The following is a 20810-nucleotide window of genomic DNA, read 5'->3' as shown; positions in this document are numbered from 1 at the left end:
CGTAAAAATTGCCTATGGCAGATTAGACCAAAGACCCATCTAGATCAGGTACCCCATTTTTGACCATTACTAGATGCTTCCAAGGGAGGTAGAAGAAATCCTATAAAGGACAAAGAAAGGAAATCCTATAAAGGACAAAGTAGAGGCAGTTTCATAGATTCATAGATTGCAGAGTTGGAAGGGACCCCGAAGGATCATTGTGTCTGACCCCCTGCCCCAGGCAGGAAAAGGACCAATGTCAGACAACCCCAACCAGGTGCCTATCTAGTCTCCTCTTGAAGACCTTCAAGTTAGGTGATAGTACCACCTCTCTTTTCTGCCTAATTCCTGGTATAGGATCCAAAGCATAGTGGTAAAAGTATAAAGGTGCATAACCTATCAACTTCACCTCCAAAATGTAACTGTTTTACACAACCATACCCCCACGTAAATGTGTTGCACATGGCGAGTCACTATTGGGGAGAAAATAAGGAAGTTCAATATATAGCTGGTCCCTGGACAAAATATTTCCTCTACAAAACACCTCTCTCTGCTAAGGGTCAAACTCGGTGTGGTTCAAAAGCTCCACACAAGACTCTGTCATCAACCAGCTTCTGTAGCTGTGGAGAGGGAGATGTGGGAGGGAAGCATCCCACCTTGAAGCAGAAATAGAATAAGCAGTACGCAGCGCACTAGCTTAAATATCCTCCCCACTTCAGCATAGAGGAGTAAAGCTGGAAGGGACCTCAAGAGATCATCTAGCCCAGCTGCAGATAGACCCTCTGACCTCAGTGTTATTAGTACCACAATCTAACCAACTGAGCTAATGGCCACTTACTTCTGCCTGGGCTGGGGAGAAGCAGGGGATCTTCATTATTATTTATCGCAGGAACGCAGGGCTCCTCCAGTATTTTCTTGCATCTTTTGCCCTTCTACTTCAGAGAAATTGTTCAACTGGACCCAGTGGACCTTTGCAGATATGGAGAAAGGGAAAAGATTGATGAGGTCATGGGTCTATTGCAGTGGGACAAACTTCATTCCTGATGGAATATGCTAAAATCTTCCCGACTAGGTGAACACATTTTGAAGGAAAATTGCAAAACATCTGAGACATCAGCAGTGAAGACATGTCCAGTGAAGGTGACGCTAGAGCCAAGTTCTAAGTACCACATGCCAAATATTACATTGACAAGGAATTTCTATCTTCTAATCTCATATTTAGGTCACCATGTTAAGCATCTATAAATATAGGCACTTAAATCAAAGTGGGCCCCTAATCAGACAAAACTGGTGCTAGATGCCTCAACTTAGGCACCTACATTAGAAAATATAGGCCATGAAGTTTGAAAGTAAATGCTGATGTCTGGAAAACAGAGTGATTCTTATGAGAAAAAAAAAGTGAGTATTTTCTAGTTTTCTTTCCTTTATGGCATTTTGAAGCTTTAAGGCAGCTTTTATTGTGCTACAAGACTACAGCATATGATTTCTTAGATTTTAGTCTGCTAATAGAAACAATTCCCCTGGACTGCAGTTTGCTCTTAAGAGCAGAAGGATTGTAATACAGATTGTAAATGGTTACATTACTGAAAAATACTAGGTCTCTTTCCTCTTTAATTTCCCTCAGCTGATATTTATCTTGGTGGGGGTTGGATAAGAACGTAAGGGATGGATCATGTATTATTTACCACTCTGTCACAATAGGACCATAACCGAAATGATTGTTACCCACTGTGATCATGTCCTGTTTATGTATAATGTGGTTGAATGATTGCTAAAGCAAATATTATTACTCCGTCAGACAGTACAGCGCTCAGCCAGCCCTTGGTGTGGTGCACAAATAACAAACAACAACAGTAGCTAATTTCTTAATCTGTGAAAACTTTATTTCAGTATTTATTTAATACCAGGGCAAGACTAGACCAGGAGCCAGAAGACTTGGGTTCTTGTCTCTGAACTGGCACCGAGACAGCCGGGTGCTGGGCAAATTGCTTAGGGCCAGATCTTTGAGGCCCTTGATCCCACTGATGAACTGCTACTTATATGAGTGGCCCCACTGATTTTTGAATGGATGACCTGTGTAGGTATCTGCTTACCAAAAGGAGTAGGGAGTCTGAAATCCAGTCCCTCAGAGCTGCCTCTGTCATCTGAATCATGCTAGGAAGCAACACGTGTGAAAGTCATGTCTGTGCCTTGCTGCAGGATAAATAGCCCAGCCACAAATTGCTATCTCATCCTCTGCTACTGATCTGGGCAGAGAGAAGTAGGTGGGTAGGGGAGCTTTTTTGCTTTAAGGACAGGTGGGGAGTCAAGTTCTGGGTCATCGCTGGCAATCTATCAATTCAAGGATGATCATGACCATGGCTCATTGATGGGCCTTGTGGCAACATAAAATTTCAATCATTGAGCCACAGACCTGTCTGCAGAAGTTGCAGGTTTTTCTGCAGGGGAGGGTAGGCTGCAGGCTGGGATTCTTCTCCTCCTTCCTCTGCTCTAAGGGCAAGATGCTTTACCTCGAAATGGGATGCTGCTTAGTTGAGGTTGCAGCGCCATTGGAGTCAGTTGGCAGTCGGCGCCTCCCAACTTTTGAAGCTGGCATCCGTTTTCTTGAGGTAGACCTTCAGTGTGTCCTTGTAGCATTTCCTCTGGCCACTACAGGATCTCAGGCCATTACTAAATTGGAAGTAGGTCAGGTTTAGGGTAGATCAGACAGGCAGGTACAACTTCTCACAACCTGGCATGGACATGTAGGCCTAGTCACAAACTTACCCTTAATCTCCTGTATCCTTGTTTCCCCAGTTATTTAAATTGGGTCAGTGTTACTTATTCTTCAGAAAATGCTTTGAATTTTACAGATGAAGAATAAAGATGATAACATAAACCTCCAGGGATGTAAGAGGCCAGCCCCTTGGCTTATGTCTGCATCTTTTCCAGAGCACAAAAATACCCTGCTTAAACAAATCATTAAATAATGACAATTCAAAACTCCCAAACCAAAGATGAGTTAATGGCAAAAAAAAAAATGCAAGTCACTTAAGCTTTTCAATGAGATGCTCTACATGAAGGAAAATAAAGAAAAAGGCTCAATTCTTATTTTTGTAATTAAGGTATTACTTATGGCAAATTAGCCATTAGAAGATTAAGCCTGAATTGAACAGCCATGGCCCAAAACACAACCAGCTTACTCCCAGGGCTTCCCATCAGCTCTTCTATCAGATTCAGCCAGCCAAAATGGAAGCAGAAAGCAGCAAATGGATACTAGAGGATCAGTACACACTGGTGCTCATAAAACACACGGAGCATTTACTGCAGACAACTAATAAGTTGTCTGGCACTTGCAATCCAAATTGAGAGCTGTACTGGTATATCTGCAGGGGAAAGAAAAAAGAATCTTCCAAGAGCTTATGATACAATGTTGGAGGAGGCAAATGGAAGATGTTGGCCTGCTATGGGCAGGAAAAGTGGGAAAAACTAGTCCGCTCACTCAATTCTCAAATCTTAGAGCTCATCTACACCCACCTTCCTGCAACTCCCACACCTGCAGTCCCCCTCTTTCCATGCCTGTGACACCCCTTGGGATCCAACTCAGAATGGTTCTCACCAAAGTTTGGACAGATTCAACCCATGCTCAGTTCTGCACATGCTACTCTGCCCCCCTGAATCACTGAGTCTCGGCATAGACGCCATAGACCTCCTTGTTGCAAAGATACTGTTGGCCCTTCACTGCAAGGCCCCCAGCCCTTCAGAGATACTTGTGAGGATCATGAACCCCTTCCTCTCCTACCATGAGACCCCTCAAGGGAAAAGTAGATGGACTAGTCCCACTGCCTGCACCCACTTCCCAGTTTAACAAGAAGCAGCAAAAAGCAGAACCCTTAAGAACGAGCCAAGAACTCGCCCTTTGGAACTGAACTAAAATGCATCAGTTCCTTGTTTTTCCAATATTATGACATTTATATACATAGCCTTTGTGGTGCTTTTTTCCCAAAGGCTTTGTAATTTTTGCAAAGAAACTATTTATAGCCAACTTTTCTAAACAACCTGAAGCATTAAGAAATCCTTGTCCCTGCTATAACTCAGCTCCCTGGCTGTTTTTTACAGCCTTGTGTATAGATAGTTGAAATAATAATAATAAGGATGCCTGGGCAGTGTTGAGTCAACCTTGGAAAACATCTAGGAAGGACAAAGTTGAGGAGAAGTCACTCTCTCAGGACTGTACATGAGAAGCTACACATGGACCTTAAATATAGGTCTCTCTCATGCTGCTTGCATGGGCCCCTGGGTGAGACGCATCCTTAAGAGCTCGTTATCAAAGAGCAATAAAGTATGCAGGGAATCAGTAGATAGCTAGCACACTCCTTCCAAGGGGGTTTTCTAATTTAGCACCTGCAGACTCTTCAGCCATCACTGGGGTCCTTCAGCACCTAGCTCTACAGATGTGGCAGGTGAAATATGAAAGACATAGGTGTGAAGACTGGAGGAACCTGTGAGCAATTTAGCCTCGGAGTCCCTGGGCGCAGCTTCTACACGGCAAACATAAAAGAAAAAGAGACTTTCTCTGTTTTAAAAAAAGAGAGCAATGACCAGAGTAAAGAAGCATATGCAAACACCGGGGCTTAGAACCAGCCGCTGGTAGAGCGGTGGGTCCCAGTGAAATCAGTAGGCCTTAAGCACATGCTTAAAGTTAGGCATGCACTTGTAGTTGGCACGGAAGAGAGGCAGGGAGCTGAGTGAGGGCCAGAAAGAAGGGTTGATGGATTCGGTCATACACAAAACTAGAACTCTTGGTTCCAAAATGATACCTTTTATTAGACCAAGTGGGAAATCGCAAGAAAATTGTCCTTTTCATTCTTGCAATTTCCCAGTTGGTCTAATAAAAGGTATCATTTTGGAACCAAGAGTTCTAGTTTTTGTACGTCTTCTTGTCTCAGCCCAACACGGCTACCAAGTACACTCCTGGATGTAGTCAGGATCTTTAGGCCTGGCAAGCATCTCAGTGCCAAGCCAAATGGTGCCTAGACATTTTTTGTTATTTGGAGGAGAAACTTCATTCATTTTGTTCTTAAATTTCTTTGAATGCAAGATTCTTCTTCCCGCCCAACCCCCCCCCTTCCCCCCCCATTAAGGCAGAATTATTTTATGATGTTAATTAAAATGCTTACCCATGCAGGACATTGGGTACGATGGCTTGTCGTAAGAAGCCTTAACGTTGACTTGTGTCCGAGCCTTGAGGAAAAGGAAAAAACGTTTCATGCTTTCCTCTGTCAAGCTACCAAATGTTACCTTCCTCCCCCGCCCCTTTTGGAGTAGCAATGTGTTAAAATACAGTATTAACCATGCTTATCTGATGTATTGGAGTGAGGGACTGTGAAAGAGAGCTGGCAGCCAGCCAGTGGCTAATAGCACTGTAAAAGCAATTTGATGAAAAAGAATTAACATGCTAATTGTCAGGCTGCAGAGGGTGCCGGGGACTTTATAGGGGAGACAGAAAAAAAAAGACATTTTCTGTTTACCCTGGAAAGACCCATTTTAATAATAAAAGTCTAAGGTAGAAAGAAAGACTCCAATGCAATTTGCTTGTGCTCTTTGTCTCCCCCCACCTCCCTTATCACCGACTCTCAACCCAGAGCCTCGAACACTCGTGAGGATTTATGATGAGATCGCTTCCTTTTTAGCATCAAGTCGCTGCAAGACATCACAGGCTCCAGAAACATTCAGCACCACGGTGTAGTTCTTTCCTTCACAGTGCAGCAAGTGATGCTGCGGGGAAGCTTCTGTTTCAAGGGAAAAGTCACATTTTACAAATCTTTATGCTCAGATCCCAGCCCCAGGTCACAGCTGGGGTGAACTGGAATCAGGGACAAGGTTTCAAAAGAACTTAAGAGGAAAAAGCACCCACCAAACATTTGAAACAAAGGAAACTTTGAAGCAGTTGTATTTTTTTTTTTTTAAGGCAAGTGAAAGAAGTGCCTGACAAGGGGATCTGGAGAGCAAAGCCTTCTTAGTGCCAGCTGCACAGCGCACAATTAACAGGGATCAAGAAAGTCAACTAATGCTTCACAGGACCAGCCGTTCATCAGTGAGGAGTACCCCAAGAGAGGGAATTGCTGCTGGGAATTCAGCCTGATGTCAGAGAAGTCACTGCTGCTTTTGGTGGCTCTGGATCCTATTTAACGCTGGATTTGCATGCATCACCCTGGAGAAAAAAAATCACCTGGAAATCTGTTGTGCCTTCCTTTCTCTGAAGTGGTTGGTCCTCTTTGTCTGGTTTACAGTACGGGGTTGCATGAAAGAGGGAGACTCTCTTTTGCTATGCACATGAGGCTTGCACGCTACTCTTCCAAGAAAATTCAGGCAACCTTATAAACTCATCCCAAGCGACCAGCTCGGTTTGCACAGATGACCCATTGTGCTGCGTAAGCTCAGGTGAACTGGGAGAGCAAGTGCCAGAACAAGAGGTATCTGTCTCGTTTTCTGCTTACTGTTTGTGGGGGAAATGGTGTAAATGCGATCTAGGAAGCCTGAAAGAAGCACATTTACTGAGCCATGCGAGTGAATTGAATTAGCTGCTTTTCCCTCCGCGCAGAATGCAGCTGGGTTTCAGCCTGTTACAAATGGGAACGGTCCCTTTCCCCACCAGGGATTGACTGCTGTGGGCTCTTTTCTATTACACCTACTGTGGAGGAAATTTAAGCAAGAACATGTATAGTGAATTGTTAAATTCAACCAGTGCCACCGAAGCCCACCTAATCATACAGACCAACACCCCCTACCTGAGCAGCACGCAGAGACCAGTGAGCTCCTCAGCCTTTTACATGTCAACTGCCAGGGTCTTAAAAGAAGGGGAAATAAATAAGCCAGATCTGGTGACATATATAGTCCTGTTTTTCTTCCTGCTCTTGACTGTGACAATAATTGTGCTTTTTATTAACTGTCAGCTGAAAAATTCTTTCTTTGCGACTCTGCCTTATGACAGATCACTCAGAGAAGCAAGGAGCCCGTGGAAAACGCAAGCTGTCTAATACTAGAAGGGGGAGGCATTGTCAAACGCAGCTCTGCTTTGATAGTAGCATGAACCTGCAAACCTGTGCAATACAATGCTATTTCCTTCCATCACCGGGTGTGTGCAACCCCCCTTAAATAGTAGTCTGTGTCTTGGGAGGAAAAAAAAATAAAGTTTTGGCAGGAACAAAAGAAATACAAAAAAGTTGTACCTTTATACGTGTGGAGGTGAATAAAGACGTAATATGGATGCAAAAGATAAAGCATTATTTATATTGAATTTATGTATGGAGGAGCATACCCCCCAAAAAGCCCTCCTCCCTGTTCCATACAGTAGAAACCGCTGTTTAACTCTCTATGTATGCAAATTTCATCAACGGACCCATTCAGTCGCTATACAAGGGTCCTTGCATTGACAATAATCTCTAATTCATGCATCTGGTGAAGCCTCCAGCCTGTGTTTGCAAAATTCTGGCATAAAAATGTACAAAAAAATGTTAATATATTTACTTAACTGCTCCACTCCGAAGAAAACAGTTTACTTTACAGGCTCATTTCTCCTCATTGTTACTAGAAACATGGCCCAACGTCATGGAAGATAAGTCTGATAAAGGGGAACAAACCAAACATGTTTACAGTTGTATTTATTTAGCCTCTTCCAGTGACATTTGGCTAGCCAGCATTCTTGATGCTCTGTGTACCTCAGTCTGGTTTTAAGTCGACAGTTCTGCTATATGAACCACTTAAGATGGTTAGAGAACTTGGGATAAACTTTCCAGAGCAACAAAAGCCAGCTGTTGTAACCAAGGTATCAAGCCAAAGGAATCATTTAGGGGGCTGGAAAAAGGAAAATGCTAGAAAGGCATGGAAACTTAGGATGTGAGAACAACGTACGACAACTAGAAGTCGTAATTATATAAGGACTGGTACTTTCATGCTATTATGGTTTTCCTTTGTTCACCGAATACATCTGGAAAGAAACAGAAGCATGTATCGTTTCATAAGAAAGGCAGCATTGTTTAATCCCACACTCACTGCTGGTGACAAAATTGAAATGTCAAATTAGTTATCAATTAGAATTGATCATAAAAAAGAGCTACATGAAATGATCTAATGGTCTAAACGTGACAACTGACTCGGTTCTTTTCATGTAGATCAATATATCATACTACAGATCTACCAACTTTAATATCAAAATGCCAATTTTGCAGAAGAAAACCTGAACATTGACTAGCATTCATTACCCCTCTAATAAGCAAAGAACCTTTTTTATCCAGTGGTGCATCCAGGTCCAGATCATAGGTATGGATGGATGTGTATGTGCCCCTACACATAAGGCCAAATTCTGCTTTCATCTACAGGTGGAACACCAATGCAAATAGTTGGGTCCAGCTGGTGTCACATTTAACAGGAGGACCAGAGTTTCAGTATATTAACAAGCAGACTGTGTGTGTGTGTGTGTGTGTGTGTGTGTAGCTTCCTTTACATCAAAAAGGGAAGCTCTTACACACAGGTCAAATATATGTAACGTAGGTAGATATGCGCACAAGCCAAGGGGGTGAGGAACCCGTTCGAAAGTTTCCTTACCTTAAAAGAAATATCTCTATGAGTCACTTACACTTCCATGCTACCCAAGTAGTTAACACCTCATCTTTTCATCAGACAGATAAGCCATGCTATAATATACCTAAATCTGACCTTTTCAGCAAGGGGACCATTCTGATCTCACTGAACCCTGTTTCACAATGGTACAATTTCAATGATTTTTATTCAAATAGGAATACAGAGCGCTGTTTAAGAGCTGTCTTTAGCTTGGCACATCTAAGCGTAAATCAGGTCTGAAGATCAAGTAATCAAACGAGGCAATAAATGGTTTTTAAATAAGGCGAGCTTGGCTTAAAATACCAGGAATACAGAGTCTGGGCTAAGAGTTTCTATGGACAGAACGATTAAATCTTTGGAAATGTGTGATGCATTGTATTGTACTTCACTTGTATTAAACTATTCCATCGAGCAAGAATAATAATGGTAGAATTCTGTTTTTTAAAAGGTAGATGTCAAGAGGTGTTACCCCGCACGACTGGCACACTTATGAGATAGCACTTAGCAAAAGCAACAGCTGGCTGAAATCCTGCAGCCTTTCATCAGCTCCTAGCAATGGCATGTGTTTCACAAGTTCTAGTAATGACATTTTAACAAAGGTGCAGAAAAGATCATATATGTCCTCTTTTGATCAGGCCCACAATTTTGGCAGGCAATTCACAGAAAAGAGATAACCTAGGTTCAGAGAGAGGCTTTCCTGGCCATAAATTCAGTTTTCTTATGTTAGCAGACAACCCCCACTATGTATACGAGTGACTAAAACCATGAGCAAATTTTTCATTATTAAACATTATGCATTTCAGCGACTGTCCAGAAAGGCCTACATACAATGTGCATGTGTACAATGGCCTCCTATATGATTGCTTGCCAAAAGCCACTTTAACTCAGCAAAAAGAGATTCAGTCTCAGTGTGCTACAGCGCAAAGGAAAAGTGACACCATGTGTTTAAAAAGTACCAGAAATCCAGCACACAAAACACAGCATGGCACAGCTTAGATTCAGAAGTGCTTTTAAGCACCTGCTTAGCTTTAAGGAGGGAAAGTCCCTGCTTGGAGCGAATTGTGTTTAATGCTAATCATAGAATCACGAAAATGAGGGTTGGAAGGGACCTCGGTAGGTCATTTAGTCCAACCCCCTGCTCAAAGCAGGATCAGCCCCAACTATATCCTCCCAGCCAAAGCTTTGTCTACCCAGGTCTTGAAGACCCGTAGGGATGGAGATTCCACCTCTCCGAGTTGCCTGTTCCACTACTTTACTACCCTCCCTGAGAAGTTTTTCCTAGTATCTAACCGAAACTTCCCCTTGCTGCAGCTTGAGCCCATTGCTCCTTGTCCTGTCACCTGCCACCACTGTGAAGTCCAGCTCCATCCCCTTTGTCATCACCCGCAGGTAACTGAAGGCTGCTATCCAATCCCTCCTCCCTTAGCATCTCCACAAAAGGCATGTCCCCCAGCCCTCAAACCTCATGCCTCCTTGTTTGCTGAAGCAGGGCTTGTTCTGAACATAATTAAGATGCTCCTTATTCTAAGGCAAGGACACAATCATTATGTTGACTTTACATATGGCAGGATGAGTGTGACCTTATTTCACACAATGCCACAAATTATCAATGCCATTGTCACCACAAAATTAAATTGCTCTTCCTGAGACCATACCTTATGACTATTCAAAAAGCTGCCACTAATAAGCAGGCTAAAGTACATTGGAAACTTTAGATCAACACTCTGTGATCTGCACTGATTTCTAAGTGCTTGGCTTAATGCTAAGCTATTGGTTCTGAACCTACATGGCCCTAACTAGTTTGGCACCTGGTTAAATGAGCAACTGCCTTTCATACCATGATGTCCTGTCACATCTGAGGCCAGCAGTGGCCCTTGGGCTGGATAATAAGGGGGTGCTTTTGCAAGAGATCTTTGATTACGGTGCTTGCTCCTAGAAGTACCCACAGTGGCTATTTCAAGCATGCTGCAATGTCCATCTCCCTTCCCTGGTTTCTAAGGCTCTTAAGCCTGGGGATTGGGGTGGGCATATTTATGGACAGGCTGTTTGCATTGCTGTCTGATTGCGATTAATGGACTCAGTGCCTACTGCACAGCCTGGACACCAACAGCAGCAATTTGAGAGACTTCTGACTGATGCCGAATTACCAAGAAGCCTGGGAGCAGTTCAGTGTTTGTGTTAAAGTTCATCTCACACAAACACCGTTGTCCACCCCCTCATCCCCCCATATGCACACTTTTTAAAAAGCAAAATCAAAAGAAAACATGTAGAGTACTTGCTAATTATAGGGTAAAAATGCTGATTGGCCATCATGCTTGACACCTGGAGAGAAGCGAGTCTTCCACAGAATTCATGGGTCTATCATTAAAGTAAGATGCATAGCAAGGCAGCAGGTGGGAGATAAAAAGACAACTGCTAAATTTTTCAGTTCTATAGAAGTCTCTGGCTGCTGGATGCAGCATGCCTGTTTATAAAGTCTGAGGCAAAATTGCAGTCGGTGATCACGCGCTCCAAATTGGTGTCAGACTGAAACTGCCTCAGCAATCTGTAATCGCCCTTATTCTTATGGGGGTACATCTGATAGCGCCTTCAAAAGGAAATGAAAAATCACTATTCTGAGACAGTACTTCAAAATGGAAATCAGCAAGAACAAGTCTATGCCACAATTTAAATTTCCATGAAAAGAAAAAAAAGAGAGAGAGGACTTTTGCAAACAGTGATTGTTAAAAATAGCAAAGTTTAGCCACTTGTGAATTATGTCACTTCTGGATTGTTTCTGGCCTTGCCAATTTACAAAGGCTGATTTCACTGAATAGCAGCTGGAGCGACTGAGTAGGATGAGTGCCCCGATTTCCAACAGTGATGTATTGTACAGTGGGACCTGGTATTTATATAGGAGTAGGTGGGTTGATCTGAACACAATTGAAATGTTGGTGGGAGACGTTTAGTTTTGTTCCATCACTACACCCAGCAGTGTCCCTTGAATGCCGCTCTGACTCAAGCCTTCATTTTCCTGGACCTTTAGAAACCCAATACCTTAAGATACCTGATATTTGGAAATGCATTCAAGCTTTGAAACATCAGCAAATAAAATCAGACTGAAAAGGTGAAAGGGAAACACTACTGGAGTCGGTACACGAGTTGGGGCTGTCATCTTCCTATTTCCCCCTTTCTGAAATTAACTCACCCATCACTGCAGATTGCATAGTAAATGAATAAGACAGGTTTATTAAAAGTTGGGTTAAGGTGCATAATCATAAACAGACATGCAAAGATACGGCATCTATGTGCACTACCTCTTAAGGGAGAGATCATCAGCTTTATCTTCCGTTGCAACTGTTCTTCTCCACTATTATTTATTCATTGTACCGTCTTTGACATGGCAGGGATTTCTGTGTTGCTCACCAGGTAAGTAGGAAGTGGCTTTGGTAAAAATATCATTAGCAAATCTCAGTCCATGACCATTAGCAAATCTCAGCCTATGAACACAGTCTGTTTATTCCAAAGGGCACATTTCTCTTAGTGTTTAGTGAAACTGTAACCATCTCTCTGGCTCTAATCTGTTGGAAGCGTAATGAGATTTCTTCCCCTAGCCTCTCTGTAATAAGATCATTTTTAGCGCTGCAACAAACTGTTCACTAGAGACTTGAAATCTGCCAAACAGGCCCCAAGACATAACTCTCCATTTGGCTTTGGTGTCTGCTTTATTTTACCTTGACATTACTTTCCAGTCTCTCAGTTCCAAATTTCTCTCTAGTTAATCCTCCCACGCTACTGCTTTCTTGAGATGCTCATGACTTTCCTGTGAGTTTTTGGGTTTGGAGAAACCTTAGGAAAAGAAATGTCATGAGAATGGTCAGATGACACAGTATTCAGCTTGCTTTTAGCCCTCAGATAGCTCTGTAGTTTACTAAAAAAGACTTGCAACTTCAAGAGGGGAATGCCAAACAGTTTATAATGCTTCAGAACAAAAATACTTGGTAACCAGAAATGACAGAAACCATGAATTTTAAAGGAAAACTACTTCCTGTGTCTCTCAGACCCTGCCAGCCCTGTGGCACCCCAGGGGAGGACAAGGAGCAATGGCCATAAACTGTTAGAGGATGTTTCAGGTTGGATGCAAGGAAGAACGTCTTTACACTAAGGGTGACCAGAGTCTGGACTAGACTTCCCAAGGAGGTGGTGTCATCCCCAGCCTTAAAAATCTTTAAAAGGAAACTGGACAGACGCCTTGGTGGGATCATTTGATCTCAGCAGGATTCCTGCCCAGAGCAGGGGGGTTGGACTTGATGATCTTTCAAGGTCCCTTCCAGCCCTTCATTTCTACGATTCTACGAACATCAGCATTTCCTTCCCTACCTCCTGAAATCGGAGTTTACAGCTGTGCATTCTCCATGCCATGCTAGTGACAACATGAATAATGCTGAAAACGTATCAAATAGTAGAGCTGTCTGCTCCACTTTAAATATTAGTGAAGCCAATGAGCGGCAGAAAGAAAAACAGCACCTGAAATTGGAACCTTCTGGGAAGAAGCTGTGCAAATTACCACTCTCAGAGAAGGTTTAAAGTGAGCAATGAAGGCACCTGGTCACATCCTCAGTCACTTCTGGGTAGATCAACAGGTCATCCACATGTGATTCTTGCAGCTCTGCCCAGGGCCCGATAGCCTTGCTATGTACAGAACAGGAGCGAAAGGGCAAGACCTGATTCTCAGTAATGATCCCAGGTTTGGCTAGAGAACAGAATTGAAATACCCCATGGCTGTGTCCAGAGCAGAGGTGTGTGTTTGCAGAGGTACAAATTTGTGCAGCTACTTTCCTTCCCTACCTCCTGAATGTGCCCTTTGCTGCGGGCTGTGCCCGCTCCTTCTGGCTACCAGCTGGGCATCACGTGCTGTAGGGTGTGAGAGGGAGGGGGAGAAGGCTGGGGCACAGGGTGCCTCAGCGCAAGGATAGTTGGCAGGCAGCCCCCATGCTGAGGCAGCCTGCACCCCAGCCATCCAGGGAGTGGCACATGGAGACTGTCTCTCTGCACTGCAGAGCCCTTGGAAATCCCAGCAGCAAATTTTGCCCCTACACTGCAAATTAGCAGCACTGTGCATGGTTTAACGTGCAACATGTGCAGTTTGTTGCACCATGAACTGCCCATGCCTGCACATCTGGACGTGCCCTATGAGTATGACACCAGTTCTGGTCACTACTCCCCAGAGAGCCATGCTGGTCCAGAGCCTCTCAAAGCCTTTTCAGACAGAGCAAAAGCACAGGGTAATTATAACAGATACCAGTTTGTTCCAAATGAAATATGGGTTGGGAGGAACAAAACCAAATATCACATGCTCACCTTTACCAAATTCCTTGAAGTCTTTTCCTTTTTACAGGAAGAGAGATCACTTGGCTCTTGCCTCCACTAGGGAGCGTTGACTGAAAAGTTAACCAAGTAAAATCCCAGAGGGAGCAGACCTTGCAGTTTACAACCTGAGGTCTACACAACCTAGGAGGTCAACTGAAAGACTATGGGCAAACCTGAGGCTTTCTGTGACCTGCTAATGCACGTGAAACCTGCAAATGGCCCGTCTTCATTAGGAGATTACCTCCGTCAGGTCAGTTCGCTTATGTTTGCTAGTAGGAGGTCGGAAGATGCCTCCAAGAGAGCTTGGAGATGCCAGTAAACAGGAGTTTCACCTAAGTACGTATGGTCAGCATGCAACTTTTCTTTTTTTAAAAACTAGTTGTGTTTTTACATTACAGTAACCCTGTTGATATGAAATCCTAGTCATAACTGACAGAATTTCTTCCTCTGTTGCTGCGGTCAAGCCTAGTCCGAACACCAGGGGTTTAATTTGCTTAGCTACATCAAGGTAAAGACCTCAGGCCTTGAACTTCAAAGGCATTTAGTGAATAACATTCACTGAAACTTAAATACCTTGGAGTGTTGCAAGACAAGATTAGACAAGGCTATAATGCCTTGTCGCCATGTGGGTTTTATATCCAAGCTAACTCAAGATAGTTATCATGATTAAAACACACACCTTGCTATGCAGGGAAGGAACAGTTTTAAATAACCCTGGGGTAAAGTCTCTTATGCACAGTCTATAGTAACACTGAGTAGTCTATGGTAGCACATGAGCCCACATTGCAGTATGTGAATTCTGATTATGGGAATCAGCAGTAAGCAAGTTGGCAGTATTCACTATGTTGCACTAGATTTCAGTATTAGCAAAAACCCAGAGAAAGACTTGCACACACATTTACCTGAAACCATGAGATATCTTTGGCCTTGAAGGCATCTGGAGTAAGAAATATTAAATAACCCAAGAAAGCATTTTAAGACTTCTACTATATGTAACATATCCTATATTTGGTCTGGGTAACCAGACTAGTTCTCTTCCCATCCTGGTTTTTGAGTGCAATCAGCTCTGGTGTCAGGGCTTATGCCTTTATCACTGCCAGGGTGGAAGCTTGAAGTGGGAAGCCTCTGAGTGTTGGATACTGCTAGGAAGCAGTATGGTGTGCATCCAACCTTGCAGAGGTCAGCCTCTGAAAATCTTCATAAGTGACCAGATTTTAGCAGAAGCCATAAAACCATTAGAGAAAAAGGAGTCAAAACAGAAATTAGTCTGCATGCATGCCTAACTTCCTTAATGGCCTACCAGACCAAGGGGACAGACTGAAGCAGGCCTACTTCCTTCAGACACCTCTGCATCAGTCTGGCATCCTCGAACAGCTCCCTTCCTCTTTAAAAGAGGCCCTTATATTCCAGCCAGAGTGCCTTTGTCCTTGTTAGTTCTGGGGCTGTTGTCTTGTGCAAAGATAGATCAGCCTCCATTCCCCACCCTGCATTCAGTGTTTTATGCCCATCTGTTCATTTTGCAGTAAATTGACTACTTTATTATTATTTTACATGTTTCAGAGCACAGTTCCTTTGTTATAGAACCAGCACACTTAATAGCCAGTTGATCATAGCACAGGACTATACTGTCTGTTTTATTTGATTCTTGCTAATTTCTGCCTATTGCCACACAGTTGCAAAAAACATTTTCATTAAAGAATAAAGAAGCTGATGTTATTGGCATTTTCCACAAGGTGATGGCTTTCAACAAATTTCAGTTAGAAAGCAAGGACTATACTATAAGCAAAACATGTGCATTTCATAGTATTTTTCTATACGTATAGACAGCATTAAACTTTCCAGATCAGTTTCTCCATAAATTGGTGAGTCAACAGAGCTCAACACACAATACTATGTTATCTTCATCATTTTGAAACTTCATTTTTTAAAATCACCTCTTTCATGGAAGAAGTATGACATCTTACAAAAGTAACCAATATAATTTACTTAAATGAGTTTCAGAAGTCTGTAAAAATCAGTTGTAGAAATGAAGAGTGTATTTTGTACATTGGAAACCCAGTTTTATAACTGAGAAGATTCCCTCATTCCCCAATAGTCTCAGGTACAATAGAAATTGTTTGAACTTAGGGGGAAGACACAAAAAATAAGAGACGTTACATTTCAAAATATCTGTATAAAGAAAGATATCTTAACTCGTTGTTATAGCACACACTAATATTTACAAAGCACCTAACACAATGGGATTCTAATCCACGAATTCTTACAACTACAGCCATGACTCCACTGAAGTTAGTAATAAAACTTCCATCCACTTCAAGGGCTAAATACAGACAGTCAAAAAGCCCAAGGCTGAATCAATTCAATCTTTGCAGGTTAGTCTAAACTGAGTAGACTGAACCAATATGCAAGAGAACAGACATTCACTTTTGATTCTGGACATGTAGCCACATGCCTGCGTAGGCTCAGGCCAGAAGCTGAGGAGCTCTAGAGCACACCTCCCTGGTGGCCTGGAGTAGACAGCTTGGGCCAAGGCTAGCCCACCCATCCTGCAAAGTGGGGTTTGCAAGGGAGGTGAAAAGCATCCTGAGATGCTGGCAGACTGTGAGCTAACTTGAATCTGGAGAGAATATGGGACAGAAGTTCGATAAACTGATTTAACGTAAATCTGTTAAGTCTGCTACTACATCAATGCAGGTTTATCTTAAACTGGATTTGGCCCTTTTCAAAGCACTTTATGTGCACTGAATTTCTGTTGTGTTATAGATTTGAACTGGTTTCCAATCACTTATAACAGTTTGTGTGTTATTTCTGTTTCTAGCCAAGCAGATTAGGATGTCATTCTCCTGATACTAGGCATAAGGCTGCTTCTGAAGGTTAAGTCAGAAGCCTCCCTGCAAGTAGGTTATTTCTGTCTACAGCAGGGTGTCTTGTACCTTCTCCTACAGAGAGCATTTGGTAGCGACTTCCCAGAACATGTCTACACTCTGTCCCCTGGGGGGGAAGCATGCTCTCAAGCATGCCTTCTCCTGCTCTTGGGTGCCAAACCTGGAAGACGCATAGTTTCATAGTTAGCATGGTCAGAAGGGACCTGAGCAGATCATCAAGTCCAACCCCCTGCCATGGGCAAGAAAGAGTACTGGGGTCAAACAACCACAGCAAGGTGTCTATCTAGCCTCCTTTTAAAGACCCCCAGGTAGGAGCAAGCATCACTTCCCTTGGAAGTTGGTTCCAGCTCCTAGCCACCCTGACACTTATGGCCGTTATTCCTTGTTACTCCCAGTAGTGCTCAGGGGAACAGGGGCTCTCCCATTGCCTGCTGGTCTCCCTTGGCCAGTTTATAGACAGCCACCAGATCTCCTCTCAGCCTTCTCTTGTGGAGGCTGAACAGGTTCAGGTCCTGTAGCCTCTCATTGTAGGGTCTGCCCTGCTGACCCCCGATCATGCAGGTGGCCCTCCTCTGGGCCCTCTTGATGTTGTCCACATCCCTCCTGAAGTGTGGCACCCAGAACTGGACGCAGTAGTCTAGCTGCGGCCTGACCAGTATCACATAGAGGGGGAGGATCACCTCCTTGGACCTGCTCGTGATGCATCTGTGGATGCACGACAAGGTGCGGTTAGCCTTCCTTGGCAAGCTGTGGTTAGCCTGTGGATGCAGTTGGTAAAGTCCTTCTGGGCATATCATCATTGGCTGCTTTCAAGCACAGCTGAGACTGAGATGTCAAAATGTAACCTAGGAGTGCATCCACACTGCACGCAAGGACTCCAATGTAGTATAAACACAGCCAGTTTAGGTGCTGCTAGTCCTGTGCAACAGTAGCGGAGAGCTCAGTGCAGCCAGCTCCCCAGGGACTAGCTGCCTAATTATGGAAGCTGTCAAGGTCTGCAGGATCTATCATTTCAGCATTGTGTGTTTGTGCTTGGACCAGAACTTCATTTTTTACAAATCAAGTGAATGAGAACACTTAAGTGCTAGGGTTTTTCTTTCTCCCTTTCTTGAGAGACTACTTGGCATTTGTACTCAAGGAACTATTGGCTAAGCTCTCTTAGAGAAGAGATCCCTCACTGAAGTGGTCTTTGGATCAAATACAGGGAAAGCTTTCTCAGAGTGAAAACGGACAGTGGGTATGGCTATGAATAAAAGGGAGCCCAAAAGAACACCATTTAAATATAAGGTACAAACCAGAAATCATGAAGGTAACAAAGAGCTTCCTTTAGATCAAACGGATGGCAGAGGGAAAGGAGACCATCCTCAGATGCAAGTCTACAATATGGCAGAAATGGGGCTATGGAAATATTAAGATAGGACTGCATAACAGTTGCTTCACGCAGGGGCTGCAGTTAGCTGTGCTGGGTTGTTTTCCTTTGAAAAGACTCAAAGAATTTCCTTTCAATTCAGGCTTTTTCTGAGTCTTGAGCCAGCAGCAGATTTCACAAGACTTATGCCACATTTTCTAGAACAGCTTCTGGCTACGCTGGCTTGCTTTCAGCTGTGCTCCAAATGACTTATTTTTCAGGAGCCATCTTCTAAGTTTTGCTAGTTGGAGTGGGGAATTCATGATGTATAATCAAAAGGAAAGACATTTTGCTGTCCGAGTTGTACAATATGAAACACAGGAAGATAAATGCATTGCTCCGAGTCCCTATTTGCATATTCTTGCAATCGCTACAATGCTTTGCTTTCTGCTACACATTATATTACATGCTGTCCCATCCAGAACTGTTCCTGTCAGCCTACCGTAGAAAGAGCCACAAAACAAAAATCAATAAGCTTGCCACACTAGTTCATTAGAACTGTAATCACACAGATAATTTAAGGACATCCAAGCTGAAATTGAGTGGATTAGAGTTTCCAGTATTTTGGATTGTACAGGAATCATTTTTAACAGACAAAAACGGGTGTCTTGCTTTGCATCACAAGTCAGAAGATTAACATTGTTCTAAGATTTAAAAGGGAAATCGCAGCCAGTGGCACAGCTGAGTGCAGTCCAATGATTTTTCATGCCAGCAGTGTCTGAAAAGGACGCCAAGGAATTTCTCTAAGCCTTCTGCAACAAAACATACTTTGCTTTCTGCAACTGAACACACCAGGTTTCCTGACTAAGATAACTGATCCCAGCTATATAAATCACGGAAAGCAGAATAAATCAGAATCCATCATGTTCTGAAATCAGATCCAATATGCTTTTTGCCACCCTGCATACCCAGTAGTTGCCTTCAGAAGCCAAGTCTCAAGGTGCGACCACGCATCCAACACCAATTTTGAGTAAGCAGGGAGTTCAGCAATTTAAGTAGGCTATTAATTAGATTAGGTGGCATGAGTTCATTGACTTCATGAATTATTTAGATTCTTTTGCAACTTGAGCCTGGTGCATAAAAAAACTCTGTAAATATTTTGTCCATTGAGCCCTAAATCGTACAGGCTGAGATACTGAAGTTGGCAGGTTAAATGGAAGATTCAGCATTTGTCACAAACTGTGCTCTTTGTGAAAGCAGTTCTAGCACACCCAAGTGAATGCAGACTCAACATGCTAAAGCAGACTGAGGCATATACCAACCTGCTGAATGGATCTACATATGAATGTCACCATCCATCAGGTCAGAAGTCATGAAGGCCGTGAAAGCAACTTTACAATCCTTGCTTAGCTTTTCAAGATTGCTTTTCCCTAGGTGAGTGGGATTTCTGAATACATCAGTAAGAAAAAGCAACATCTTTTATAAGGACATCCCTGAGGTATGCTCTTAGACATAAACCAAGAAAATAGATTAATGACTCACTGGGCGCATCTACACGAGACTTTAAAAAGCGCAGTAGACTAATACCACTGTGCATTACTGCAGTAATATGGCTTTTGCTGTGATGCACTAATGCACAGTAGAATTAGTCTACGGGGCATTAGCGGCACCTAAAAGACATGCGCCAGCGCTACTGTGCAGTAGTGCCAATTATGGCACATTTAGTACTTATTACAGGTACTAAACTTAATGTGCCATAATTATGGCACGTTACTGCATGTGTAGACATGCCCACTAAGGCATGCCTTGAGTGCCCTAACTTGTTGGCAGTATGGATCAGGTGCTATCATTGCCTTAAAAAGCTTCAATATCAACACTCTCTGTGGGCACAAAACTACAACGTACGCTGCACCCTGGGTGCAAGCAGGAATACATGTACAAATGCCCCCTATATAAAATGCATGAAGAGTTTGGTGGGTGCTGCCAGGGGAGGGGACAAGCGGAAATGGGTTAACAGCAGGCATGTGAGCAGAAAGGGGCAGGCACCACCTTTTGTGCAATAACTTAGATAAAGCCTCAATCACGCAAAGACTGAACCTGCAAGCTGATCAACAGGATTTCTTAAAACATCACATGTGCACAAACTTTTGCAGAGCAGTGGCCCAACGACACTGCAAGCAAGATAAAGTTTCGACAAGGACCAGACAGGAAGCACAAGCAAAGAAAACTGCTTCAACGTCTTCTGTTAGAAGATGGGGAAGACAAGAACAAACAGCAATAGCAAAGTATTTGCATTGAGGAATATGGAGGAGGGGGGAGATCATTTAGAAACAATTAGAACGAGCCTGTCGGCACATCTACACTTTTTTCTTGGAGCAGGGCCACAGAACTAATTACTTGTTAATGGCATGATTAGCATATGCTAACATGAAAGAGGTGGCATGGTCACACTGCTCTGTATGAGGGCTGCACGGAGTTTGTAAAACAGGCATAGCCTGGACCACAGCATAATAAAGATCAACAGCATAGTACAGTGTTGCTCAACTGCAGGGTACCACTCAATAGCAGCAGTTAGGTGTGCAAACACTTGCACATGATTCACAAGATAAACCCAGAGATTTCAAAGATTTCCATAGCATCTAAAAAAT

The 20810-nt window shown here is 43.2% G+C and overlaps 1 protein-coding gene across 1 annotated transcript; it reads left to right on the top strand.

The window, feature by feature from the left end:
• Positions 1 to 5614: 5614 nt before the first annotated feature.
• SMIM32 (small integral membrane protein 32) lies at positions 5615 to 8946 on the top strand. The gene has a single exon (XM_059712876.1). It carries the CDS (start codon positions 6678 to 6680, stop codon positions 6996 to 6998), a length of 321 nt encoding a protein of 106 aa, XP_059568859.1. The 5' UTR covers positions 5615 to 6677; the 3' UTR covers positions 6999 to 8946.
• Positions 8947 to 20810: the final 11864 nt, after the last annotated feature.

This window comes from Alligator mississippiensis, chromosome 9 (assembly GCF_030867095.1).
Source record: "Alligator mississippiensis isolate rAllMis1 chromosome 9, rAllMis1, whole genome shotgun sequence".
In the NCBI taxonomy this organism is placed as follows: Eukaryota; Metazoa; Chordata; order Crocodylia; family Alligatoridae; genus Alligator; species Alligator mississippiensis.
This window is presented reverse-complemented; position numbering and strand designations above follow the sequence as displayed.